Below are 12179 nucleotides of genomic sequence, written 5' to 3' on the forward strand. Positions count from 1 at the left end.
CACCCCACACCAAGTGGCTGCCAGCTCTGATGAGGCCCACGTGTGGCTCTCTGGGACTGAGCGCCTGTCCCCTGAGGACCTGGCATCGCCATGCTGTAACCTGAGGAACCTGCCTCCTCTTGTTTTCCTGAGTGCTTCTGGAGACCAAGTAGGCCACAGCCAGAGTCTCCAGACACCCAGTATTTGATGCTAACCTCTCTACAAAAATAAGACGAAAGCTGTCAATACTAAATGCAAATGATATATGCTGAACGAAGAAAAAGAGCCAAAATTGTATAGAAAGCATGATTTCAACTGTGTAAAAAAATACGTTAAGTATAAAAAAGCAGAGGAAAAAATGGCTAAAAAAAAAAAATCGGCTTCCCTCTGTTGCACTGAGAGGCAGGGACAGCTGCAAATTCACACTTGGGAGCCAATGGGACAAAGCAGGTGGGCACGGGAGAGCTGGCCTCCAATCCTGGTGCTTACTCAGAAGTGAACGTGGCTGTCCACAGAGAGCTGTCCACAAGCCCTCGGAGCAGNTCCTGGGGGTGATGGGATGTTCGTCATATTGACTGTGGCAATAGTTTCACTGGTGCATACATGTCAAAACGTAGATTGGGGCTGGCCAGTTATCTCAGTTGGTTAGAACATGGTGTTGGTAACACAAAGGTCCATGGTTTGATCCCTGTGCTGACCAGCCACCAAAAAGACCAAAAAACAACATCTTAAATTGAACACTATACGCACGTGCAGCTTATCGGATGTCCGTTACTCCTAAACAGAGCTACGGAGGGGAGGAAAGGGTAGGAAGACACTCATTCTTTTTTGCTCCACAACCCCAAGGATTTCTTCAAGGAGAAAGATAATTTCTGGGACCCTCTAAGAGGTTAGACAGGAATGTGTGGCGCAACAGCCTCTGCCCTCAGATGACACAGAGGAGGGAGGCAAGGCAGCCCACATGCTCCATCACTACGTGCCATTTTCTTTTTCTTAAAAAATAAGCCGAGGGGCCGGCCCGGTGACGCGCTTGGTAGAGTGCGGCACTTGGGAGTGCGGCGGCGCTCCCGCCGAGGGTTCGGATCCCATATAGAGACCGGTCTGCTCACTGGTTGAGTGCGGTGCGGGCGCGACGCCAAGGGTTGTGATCCCGTTACCGGTCACGAAAAAAGACAAAAAAGGAAAAAAAAAAAAAATAAGCCGAGGGCTGGCCCAATAGCGCATTCAGTTAGAGCATGGTGCCGATAAAAGCAAGGTCAAGGATTCAGATTCACCTTACCACCCAGCCGCCAAAAAATCTGAGAAAATATATTTCTCCATTTCTACTTCAAAGGAGGAACAGCAATGTTGACCCCCCAAAACAGGTGTAATCAATTTTGATTCAATAAAAAAAAAAAATCAAAATAAAATGCTTAGCTCCAAGAAAACAAAAAACAAAAAACAAAAAAACAAAGGAGGAACAGGACTGACCCTGACAACATGAGAATCATCAAGGGCCTCATGAGTGATTCCTCACGGAGGAGCCGGGCTTCTCCAGGGAACCCGGCCAGTTTGGCCAACGGCCCTGGACCTCCCTCTCCCTGGCAAGGCTGGCGTGTAGGGGGAGTGCCACCACCCTCACCTTGCAAATGCTGCTGCCGGTGGCCCCTTCGCTGTGCAGCAGGACCTCGGGCAAGGGCACCCGGAGCTCTGGCCGCTGTAGGTAGAGCTGCAAGAGCAGGTCTCGGCAGCGTCTGCCCAGCACACTGGAAGAGATCAGATCGGGTACTTGCCGGGTAGACAAGGGTTGGAGTCTGTCTGGGGCTGTCACGAGTTGCTCTCGACCACAGGCCGTCCACAGCAGTTAGTGGTGGGCAGGTGGGGCTGGGCATGCTGATGTGAGCTGATCCTAGGGGCCTGGGCCTTGACTCACTCCCATGGAGCTCCCACATGAGGGTGGCATCCAGTCACATCAGCAAGGGGGAAAAAGAGGGGACCCCTAAGCACCTGTCACCCCACTGCTGGATGCAGCCTGTCAGGTACTCTGTCACTTTCCTGATGCTCTCATCATCTCCATGGCAGCAGCTGAGCAGCAGGGGCACCCGGGCCTGGAGGAGAGTGCCAGCAGCGGTGTCCGCATCCTGGCTCTTGGTTTCCGCCTCAGCCAGGATCAGCTCCACCAGACTGATGAGCTCCGGAGCCTGGACCTGAAGCGCCAGCTCCTCGCGCCGCTTCTACAACCAGTTGTTTGCCAATCAGCCCTGGGACACGCTACCCCACCCTACAGTGCCAGGTCACCCTCCTGAGACCTGCCTGTGGGGTGCGCTGGTCCCTTCCCTGCCAGATCCGGGGAACATGGATGCAGGCCCAGAGGAAATCCAGGGAGGCAGAAGGGTCAAACCTGGAAGGAAGCCAGGAATTTTGGTTGAGCGCAAGAGAAGCTTGGCTCAATTTCTAAGCATAAGGAGAAAAACCAATCAGAGAAAACAGGACAAGAAGTTTCCTGGTACAGAGCGTTTTCGTGGAAAAGCCAACAGCATTCCTTCTGAGGAGATCCACAGAGAACGTGTGTCCGTGGGCAAGTTGCCCAACTCTGCACCCCAGAGAGTAAAAACAAACATGGGCCCTGCCAACCCCTCAGGTCCTCTGAGGAAGGCAGGTGACCTCCTGCTAGGGGCCGATGGGTTCTCACACAGGGTGGGAACACAGGTGGGGGTAAAGGGTCAGATGTCCCCAGGGCCCTCTCAATGCTGAGGTCGTTTATCCCTGTCTCCGGGGCAGCACTGGAGTGGTGTGGCTGCCAGACAGAACCAGCATCTCCCAATGCAGGGACATGAGCCCCATGTCATACCACACCTGTGGCGAGACCAAGAACCTGCCTGAGCTGGCGGCCATACCAGCAGGGAGGGCACAGCCCAGGCCGGGAGGGGAGCCCACCTCTGTTCCCGGCTCTTGCCCAGCAGGACGCGAATGCACTGGTGCAGTGTGGACCAGCTGGACTGGTGTGTGAAGAGGGCCAGGAGGTAGGGGCGGAACGACAGCACCTGGGTGCCACTGTGGCCTTTGCCCTGGGGAGGAAGGAAGCCAGGAGGGTCCCAACTGGGCCAACAGACTGGCCGGCTCTGCTGAGTAAAGCCAGTTGATACTGTCTCTGAAGCTGCCTCTCAGAAACACAACTAATCCCCAGTGGGACACCAACTGAGGGCTGGCTGACATCAGAAGGCTCCTTCTGAGTAACTCACTCAACATTTTCTCACCTCTTCCATACAGAAGCAGCACTACAGAGTGGAGGTGTCCCTGAGGAGTCACTTCTCCGCAGGGCCCTGTCCCTCCCCTTTGAGTGACACCAGGTGTTAATGGGGGAGACCCTGTCATTCTTCTGGGTTGCCAAGTGGACTCGGGGTCTGAGTGGCAGGGCGCTGGCTGCTGCGGTGTGCATCGTCCCAGGCCAAGGCCCCATCCACATCAGATCAGGGAGCCCAGATGTGTCCTCTGCCCCTGGGCTAGTCCCTTGTCCTGAGAGCAAAACGCAGCCCTCACCTTCCTCCGGGAGAAGAGCAGCTTCTGCTGCAGGTCGGGGCAGCAGCTGACCACCTCGGGATCCAGCATCTCCAGCCAGTCCACAAGAAGCCCAGACGAGGGTCCCAGCCGCACGGCCTCCAGGCTGCAGGGAGGGAGGGGGCTCAGGGAAGGGCCTGCCCAGCCACATGCCCAGGCCATCTGTGGCTCCCCACGGCTCCCCAGCTCACCTGCTGACATCTGGGTCCTGCTTTGCTGGGGACGGGGGCTCCTCCTTCTCCTGCAGCAGCAGGGAGCTCACCACCACAATGGGCTTCAAGGCCGGAAAAGAGGAGGTGACGTCCATGGTGGCAGAGAAGAGCGCAGTCAGCAGCTCCTCCAGGTGAGGGGATCTCACCTCTATCAGACCCTGGAGAACTGCACATGGGACAAAGGGACATTCTGGGTTACTCCCAGGTCAAGGGAGACGGCTGAGTGGGGGTGAGTTAGCCAGTGTTGGGCGTGCCATATCACAAGTAGGAAACTCCAACAGCAGAACCCAGGTGGGAGAGGGAGCACAGCAGGCTGTGGCTCTCTTTGCTGGGGTGCGGTGGGGGCTCCCTAGAGGAGGAATACTCCAGCTCATTCTCATGAAGCCCCATTTGGGGGTGCCTGGGAGTGGATGGTGCTGAGCAGTCACTGCTAGGCCCCCGCTGGGCAGCAAAAAGGAGCTGTCTACAGGCTGCGGGCTCTTTGCAGGGCCAGGATGGCACCTTTGCTGATGAGCTCTGGCTCCACGCTGCACTTCTCCCCAGACTTCAGGGTGGCGATGATGGCCCGGACAGTAGAGCTGACCACGTCCAGGTCCCGACGGAAGGTCAGGGACTCAGCCAGGTGCAGGAGCCCACTTCGCACTATGGAAAAGTATGTGTGACTGCCACTGCTGGCCTTGGCTTCTGTCCCTCACCCTGCCCAGCTTGTCCTGTCTAGGGAGGCCCCACTGTGAAATGAGTCCCCTCAGTCCCTGCAAGTACCTTCCTCCCTGAAGGAACCTCCATCACTCCCAGGCCTCTATATGCCAAACCGCTTGGCCACAGTGTATTAAGCCAGCCCAGTGCCTGGGACGCTGCCCAACAGATACCTACTGGCCCCGCTGCGCCTGCTACCTGTCCTGCCCTCACCGTCGCTGATCCTGTGTCTTGCCGAGTACTGGGTGGCGAACAGCTTGAGCTGGGCCCGGAGGGGCCCGTCCTCCACAGCAGGGCTGTCCAGCCACTGTAGCATCTGCATGAGCACTTTGAGGAAGAGCGAGGAGAAGCCGGTGTCCTGGGGCACACAGCGCTGTGGGGATGACAGGCTGCATGTGGGCTACACTGGTCCAGAGACAGCAGGAAGGAGCTCAGACTCCACACCCGTTGTTTATGGAGGAACCCAAATACCCAAAGCCCAGAGAAGGAGCCCTGAGGCTGGGGCCAGTGTGAGGCCCCAAAGTGACTAGCACTGTGCAGCTTGGGCAAACACCATCCCATCTGCCACTTAAAACAGTGCCTACCCCTGCATGTGCCAAGACAACCTTGCAATGACTGACACTCTTAAAACTCCACAGCTGGTGAGGTGTCCTACCTTTGGCAACTTATTTCTGTAATGTTCAGAGAGAAAAAATACACACAGGCACACAAGGAGACACAAAAGCACATTCACACAAGAACATAGGCAGATAAGGTGAATACGGCAAAGTCACTAAATCTAGGTGGGAGGTATGCATGCAGGTAACACTATCATTCCTTCACCTTCTCTGTTTACTGCAAATTCTTCATCATAAAGAGGCGGGACTCTGCCTCAGCTCCCTTGCTCCATTTAGGAACAAAAACCAAGGCCCACAAAGGGACAGCCTCAGGGTAGAAATGGGTGACAATGTGACCCTCCCGCGCAAGGCAGAGCCCCACGTCACCCTTCTCTGTGATCCCACCACGCCAGCTGCTGCTGCCGGAAGCTCCTGCCCTTGGGTACCTGGTACTGGTACAGCTGGCGCATCAGTGGGCAGGAGAGGAAGTGACTGTGGTGCATGGACATCACCAGGGCCCCACTGTGCGGGGAGCTGAGCAGCGTGGCAATGGCCTGCAGGAAGCGCACCGTGATGCCTGGCACCTCGGGGTTCCCCTGGCGGACTCGGGCCAGCTCCTGGCCCAGGGCCTGCTGCAGTGCAAGGGCAATGGGGCGGGGACTGGAGCTCTGCCACCGTGGGTCAGGGCTCAGCGGGAAGATCTGGAATAGAGCAGGAGTGGGCATCAGGAGGAGGAGGAGCGCTGCTGGAAGGCTGAGGCCTCCCTGGGTAGCTCCTGTGCGAGAACACCATCCTCTATTGGGTCCCCAATCATTTGTGGCCCCAACTCTGTGGACTGAGGGGTCCAGGGCCCTTGAGACCTGTGCTGGGGAGCAGCTAGGAACCCAAACACCCCCAGAAGCTGCCCCTAAAGGATAAAGATGCCCAGACACTGCCAAATGCCCACAAAGCTCTCCATCGGAGAGGAGTGGGACAGGATGGGGCCTGCATGGGGACCTCAGCTCTAGCAGTGAGACCTCAGGCAATCCCTGCAAACCTCAGCTTCTGTACACATAGAGCAGAGTGCTGGGCTTAGAGGGATGTGAGGATGGCAGGGAGTGTGTCCAGAGGGGGACACCTCTGCTCTTGCCACCCGCATACCTGCGCCCCCGAGAAACCCATCTGAGAGTATGTGTGTGGGTGCACATGCAAGAGGAGCGTGCAAGTGCTGGTGGACACACGTGTGCAAGAGGGCCCCCAGCTGTAGATCCACGCACAGTGGTGTTGGTACCTGCAGGAGCATGCTGGCCAAGTCATCCTCAGGACCAAGCACCCGGACCTGAGTCCCAGCCCGAATTCTCCCCTGCCCTGGAGGGTGCTCTGGGCTGCTTTTGGGTTTTGGTGCCTCTACACTGTCTGCAGAGGAAGAGGGAACCATCACCAGCTGAAAACCCTTTCTGACCAGCTCCAGTGGGGGAACAGTGCAAACCACACCCAGTCCCACCTAGGGACCATCACCCAGGAAGAAGAGGGTCTGCACACTCCCTGAGAACCCCGGGCCTCCCTCAGGCCAACAAGAAAGACAGACTAAACAGGAGCCCGCACACTGGCCAGAGACAAACTCTGGCCAAGGAAACTGTCAAGGCATCTCTGCAGGACCGGGGAGCAATGGTGTGGTGAGTTGGGGGAGGTGGCCCGGTACCTCGTCGGGGGGGCAGGGAGGCTGTGAGTAGGGAGTGGAATGTCTGGCCTCCAGAAGCACCTCTCTCATGTTGAACCTCAACCAGGTGAGCCATGTAATCTGCAAAACAACAGCCAGGGGGTATAGGGAAAAGGAATTCCCTTTCCCACAGGAACCTGAGCTGGGAACATGCACACGAATGCTCCAGCAGAGCTTACTACAGCTTCCTAAGATTCAGAAGCTGAGCTAGGGATCTTCCAGCAGCAAAGGATCAGTCTGTGGAGAGAGCCCACCAGCTCCCTCCAGCCTCCAAACAAGTGCCAAGCGGGACACCTGGCACCTGGCAGGGCAGGGCCCAGGCTTTGTTCCCTCCTGACTACTCCAGCCTCACCAACCCCCCCCTCTAAGCCCTGCCCATGAGTGCCATTCACGCCCCACCTGACCTTGCTCCCTGCGCCCAGCACACAAACTTGGCCAGCCCTAGGGCACTCGGTCAGGATCTGGGGACCGACCTGGTGGACCCCGGCTCTTACTCTTGTCCATGATGTTCTGCTCCAGGGTCTGGGGATCATGAGCCACTGCCTGGTCCAAGTACTGGAGGAGCTTGCTCATGCTAGACACGGGGATGCCAAAGGACTGCACGAAGAGCAGCAGCTGCTGAGGCTCCAGGTCCTGTAAAGCTGAGCACATCACTGAGTCAGTGACCTCTGCTCACAATCCTGTGTGCACACAAGGCTGTTGGTGGCTTGGGGTCACCTGGAGCCTGCCCAGAGCCCAGGCCCTCCCCTCTGGGTGGCAGCTTGGAGGCTCACAGTAGCACTGCAGAGCCTGGCACCACGTGGCACACTATCCCACTCACTTGCAAAACTCATGCAGCTCTTGTGGTTTTTACCTCTTAGCACTCAGCTCTGAGGATGTTACCTTCCCAAAGTTATCCATGGCTCCCCACAACTCACAAGAGTCCAGACTCCTCAGTGCCTGTCTTCCACTGGGCTTCCCCAGCTAGCTCTACATACTCACCAAACTGCCTCCCCAAACCCCTCACCCTGCCCAAGTGTCAGCCTGACTGACCCGGGCTGGCTTAGGCCGCTGTCCAGCTCCTGCTGGGACCTTCCTCCTCACTGCAGCTCACCCAAATCCTTCAAGAACCAACTCAGAGGCCCCCACCACCTGCCCTTCTCCCCTCCAAGTCCCTGACCTCTTTATCGACATTTCTTTTCCAGGACTTATTTCTGACTTCGGGACCCTGAGCCTGATACCAGACCATAAGCTGCTTGTAGGCAGAACCAGCATGGGGCTGTGCTGGGTCTTCTCCAGCATAGCACCTGGCACAGCCAGAACTCAATAGTATCTGCTGAATACATGGAGGCATGGGAGCCTCCCAGAGGCCTGAGTGGCCACCCGGCCTGTCCTCTCTCATCTGCAGCAGGTGGAAAACACCCCGGCTCACGGGTGACAGGCATGAGGCCTTCCCCTCTCTCCCAAGCCCAGCCTGGGCCTGTACCAGCATCCACCAGGCGAGGCACCTCCGAGCGGATCATGCGCAGCTTCAGCCAGTCAGGCAGCAGCAGCGCCTCTTCAGATGTGTCTACCAGGAAGGCGGTGGGCAGGGGCTTCTTCTCTGGAAACCAGATGTCCAGCAATGCGTGGAACTCCCCATCTCCAGCTTCAGGAAAGACAACGGGGTGAACAGCCTTCCAAACCTCACCATCTGAGGAGCCCCAGACCCCAAGAACAATGAAATGCCAAGGCTGGAAGAACCCAGAGATCACCCACTGCAAATCCTCCCTTTACAAGTGGGGAAATCAAGGCTTCAGAGGACCGAGGGAAAACTCAAGTGTTAGATGGACACTTGCAAATGTGCCAGATGCTTTGCATAAATTATTTAATCCTCACAACTGTTGTGAGAGGCGGGCTGCATTATCCCCATTTTACAGTTGAGGAAACAAACGGAGATCGAGCCACATGCCCGAGGCCCAGTATCCCCTGGTGGGCTTGTGTGTGACCACGGGCAAGCCCTTGCCCTCTGGGCTCAGTCTGACTGGCTGAACCAGCTCCCTTCTAGCTCTCAGACTCCACAGAGCCAATGGCAAAGCCAATGGGCCCAGGCCAGCGTGAGGCCACCTTCCCTGGCTGCCTTTCCCAAGGGTATCACCTGTGACTGCACATCCAGGGTGACCACCTTCATCTGCCTTGTTGGGTCACTGTTCTGGCAGAGCCCACCCACACACCACCCGATCCCCAGCAAGAGGGTTTCGTCCTGTCCTGTTCCCTCCACTCACAGACACCACAAGTTAGTGGCAGAGCACTCATAGCAGTCAGCCAGAAGGGAGAGGAGGAAAAGGCTGCCAAGCCAAAGAGGGCTCAGAAGGCCTGGGGTCACCAGACTCTGGACACTGCCCCACAGCCAGCGAGTCCTCGGGGCCATGCACCCTTGGACCTCATGGAGAGGACCCAGGGCTCAGCTGGACAGCCTCGTGCTTGTGCCTCTATGTCAGGAAACCCAGAGAACTGGCTTGGCCGTGAGAATAAGAAAGGACCAGGAGCTGCCTGCTGGGCACCTCAGGGCGATGAAGTGTCTGGAGCTGGGCAGTGAGGAATCTCTGAAAACCAGGTTCTCACCACAGTCTGTTTTCAGGGCTCTACAGTCTACAAGGTCCTGCCACATAGACAATCTCACGTGCTTCCACAAAAACACTCTAACACAAGCAGGGAGGGGATTACTATCTCCACTTTACCAAAAAAGAAACCAAGGCAAGGGGTGAAAGGGACCTCCCCAAAGCCCCAGGCTGACATGGCACTTCTTGCCCTGTGCATGTTTCATGCCCAGAGCAGAGAGGAGGAAGGGCCGCTGAGTAGGGGTGAGGCCTAGACAGACCTCAAGGGGCCGCCTACCTGGGGCTGCTTTTCCCATCATAGCCCTGCAACGGCCAGCTGCTGCTCACCTCGGGGCGGGCCCAGCGTCAGCAGAATGACCATGGCATGGACCACAAGGATGTGCATGGTGGCGGTCTCTCCACTAGACCAGCGCAGGAAGACCTGGTCTTGAGACTCTGACTGCAGGGAAATTAGAAGGCAATGGGGGGCTGTGGGGGACTGTGGTGCGGGGGCTCACAGGGCCCAGGGAGCCAAAGGGCACCTTACCCAGCTGTAGACCTCCTCGCCCTCCTTGCTCTTGCGCATGCGCCTCACATAGCGGGAGAAGATGGAGAGCAGGGCACCCAGCACAGCGTCCGAAGCAGCACTGGAGGATAGCTTCGAGAAGAGGTGGGACATGATGGTGGAGCGCTCCACAACGAGCCGGGCCACGTCCTGAGAGGTGGGGGGCCGTCAGAGGCTGCTGGGGACTCCAGCTGTGTGCCCACCTGACAGCCACCCCCCAACCTCCCTGCACACCTGGCCAACAGCTGGAGCTGGGGCAGCCTCATTATGAGGCTGACCACGATGCCAGGTTATGCTCTGTGAGTCACACGCCCGTCAGGAGCACAGCAACTGCTCTCAGCAATGTGTGTGCTGACGACAAGGAAGCGGAGCTCCACAGAGCTGCAGGCCCTCACTCAGAGGGCAGTGCAATGCAACCCACCAGGCAGGTGGCAGCGCTGGGAGAGGAGGCAAGGGCTTTATCTTTATCAGACTCTCTGGGGAGGACATGGCTCTCAAAGCAAAAGGACAGCAACTGGGCCCTGAGAGTGGACATTGCTGCCCACTTCCTGCCACAGCGGAGAGGAAGGAGCATGTGGGAGCAAGGAGAAAACAGGCCCACAGGACACCATTCCATGAGCATTAGAGATATGCACTTCTCAAGACCAAAAGAAAAAGGCTGTTGCGGACCATCCAGACACGGTATTTATAAATTTGCAACAACGACACTGAGACACCTTGCATGAGCTACCACTGGACCAAAGACTCAGGACAAAGGCCTCAAAGGCCGTCCAGGTGGTGACATCTGCAATTTAGTTTCCAGCCTCCAGCAAGAAACCCATGCTTGGACAGAATCCAATCCCCCTGTGAATGTGCTGTCTACTTATTCAGTCACTCAAAGACTCAGGGCCCATGAACTTGTGCTAGGTCACACACTTGACAGGAAAGCAAGGTCAGAAGAAACTCAACTGGACAAGGACGGCATAAAGGAGAGCACGAGTAAATGCCATGGCTTTCAAACTGTCCTTGACACCACAGTCCCAAGACTGAAGACAGGCTAATAACACCCGGGCTGGCCCAGCAGCCTGCACTGCATCCCAGATCCTCCAGGCACGGCAGGGAGGTGACTCGTGGTTCAAACTCCACCTTCCCATGACCAAGGCACCCCCACCTCCCTGGTAGCTCTACACCCTCATGATCTGAGAAAAAATGGTCTATGAAGTCAGTGGTGACTAAGGAAGGGACACAGATGGCCTAGCCTTGGTGATCACAAAGGCTCCTGGCCCATCCAGCTGCGCAGGCTCTTGTACCCTCAATGCTTCCCTGTGGCATAAGGTCACTGGGAAGTAGGCTGGGGGCGTGAAGAGTCTCTAGTCCAGGGCATGGCACAGCTGGATCATGGTCCCCCCACCCCCAAAGTCCCCAGGCCAGGTCACTGTGCTGGTCCTGTCCCTCCCTCACCAGGGCCAGGTCGCTGTGCTGGCCCTGCTCCTCCACCGGCATGTGTTGGGACAAGTACACCAGGTAGGCGCTGATGGTCTGGGGGTCGGTCTCCATGTGGATTGCCTGTGGAGAGAGAGGTTTCTGAGCTAGCTCCTTGGGTAGTGCTGCCGCCACTCCAGCTGCTGCCTATCCCTCCTGGTGGCCCCAGGATGTTACCCTCACCTGCTGCAGCGCCAGGGCAGTGGTGGTCCTAACGCTGTCGAACAGGGGCAGCCTGGGCAGGTCCCGCAGCAGCCACTGGTAGCCCTGCAGCATGTCCGTGTCCCCTGAGTCCTCCTCCATGGGGTGCTCCTTCTCCTCCCCGTCCCGCAGGCTGCCCTCTGAAAGCACCAGCGACAAACCCTGCAAGCAGACACAGGCGGGCTGTAACCAGCCCTCACCACAGCACACAGGCAGGGGGTCCACATCCTGAACTTGGGGGAGCAAAGACATCCTGCAAAGCCCCATGCAGGGAGTGCAGGACTTCCCAGTCGAAGGACTCCTTCTGCCAGGGTGACCACTATTAAAAGCAGAAACAAGTAGCATGAGCTGGTTTCTTTAAAAAGCTTTCATTCAATTCCTTTTAAGATATAGCAAATCCTGGTTTATCAAGTCACCCTTGGAACACTGCACATTGTTCCCCAGGGAAGAAATACCAGACAAGTGACAAAAGGCCTCCAGTCCCAGTTTTACTGGTAGTACCTCTTCCATGCATGAAGATTAGTTTGAGAAAATCTGGGAGAGCCAAACACTCATTTTACTTATTTACTTAATTATTATTACCATTTTAATGCTCATCTTAAATACAAAGAGAGGGAGGGCACACAGGCAGGCACGCCAGGCGCTGCTGCTGCTTACTGAGCTCCCTCCGCCCAT

At 56.8% G+C, this 12179-nt stretch overlaps 1 protein-coding gene across 1 annotated transcript in view; it reads right to left on the reverse strand.

Moving 5' to 3' along the window:
- Positions 1-12179, reverse strand: part of INTS1 (integrator complex subunit 1) — a 37808-nt gene that overhangs the window by 6431 nt on the left and 19198 nt on the right. The window contains exons 22-38 of the mRNA XM_008574245.1: positions 11487-11666; positions 11283-11387; positions 9825-9992; positions 9626-9737; positions 8185-8346; positions 7214-7360; positions 6702-6800; positions 6291-6415; positions 5467-5721; positions 4638-4797; positions 4230-4370; positions 3708-3894; positions 3499-3622; positions 2896-3026; positions 2272-2359; positions 1966-2192; positions 1601-1724 (exon numbers count right to left, since the gene is read on the reverse strand). Coding sequence (XP_008572467.1) covers positions 1601-1724; positions 1966-2192; positions 2272-2359; positions 2896-3026; positions 3499-3622; positions 3708-3894; positions 4230-4370; positions 4638-4797; positions 5467-5721; positions 6291-6415; positions 6702-6800; positions 7214-7360; positions 8185-8346; positions 9626-9737; positions 9825-9992; positions 11283-11387; positions 11487-11666 — 2535 coding nt within the window. The remainder of the gene's footprint in view (positions 1-1600; positions 1725-1965; positions 2193-2271; positions 2360-2895; positions 3027-3498; positions 3623-3707; positions 3895-4229; positions 4371-4637; positions 4798-5466; positions 5722-6290; positions 6416-6701; positions 6801-7213; positions 7361-8184; positions 8347-9625; positions 9738-9824; positions 9993-11282; positions 11388-11486; positions 11667-12179) is intronic.

Source organism: Galeopterus variegatus, unplaced genomic scaffold (assembly GCF_000696425.1).
Source record: "Galeopterus variegatus unplaced genomic scaffold, G_variegatus-3.0.2 Scaffold1018, whole genome shotgun sequence".
Classification (NCBI taxonomy): domain Eukaryota; kingdom Metazoa; phylum Chordata; class Mammalia; order Dermoptera; family Cynocephalidae; genus Galeopterus; species Galeopterus variegatus.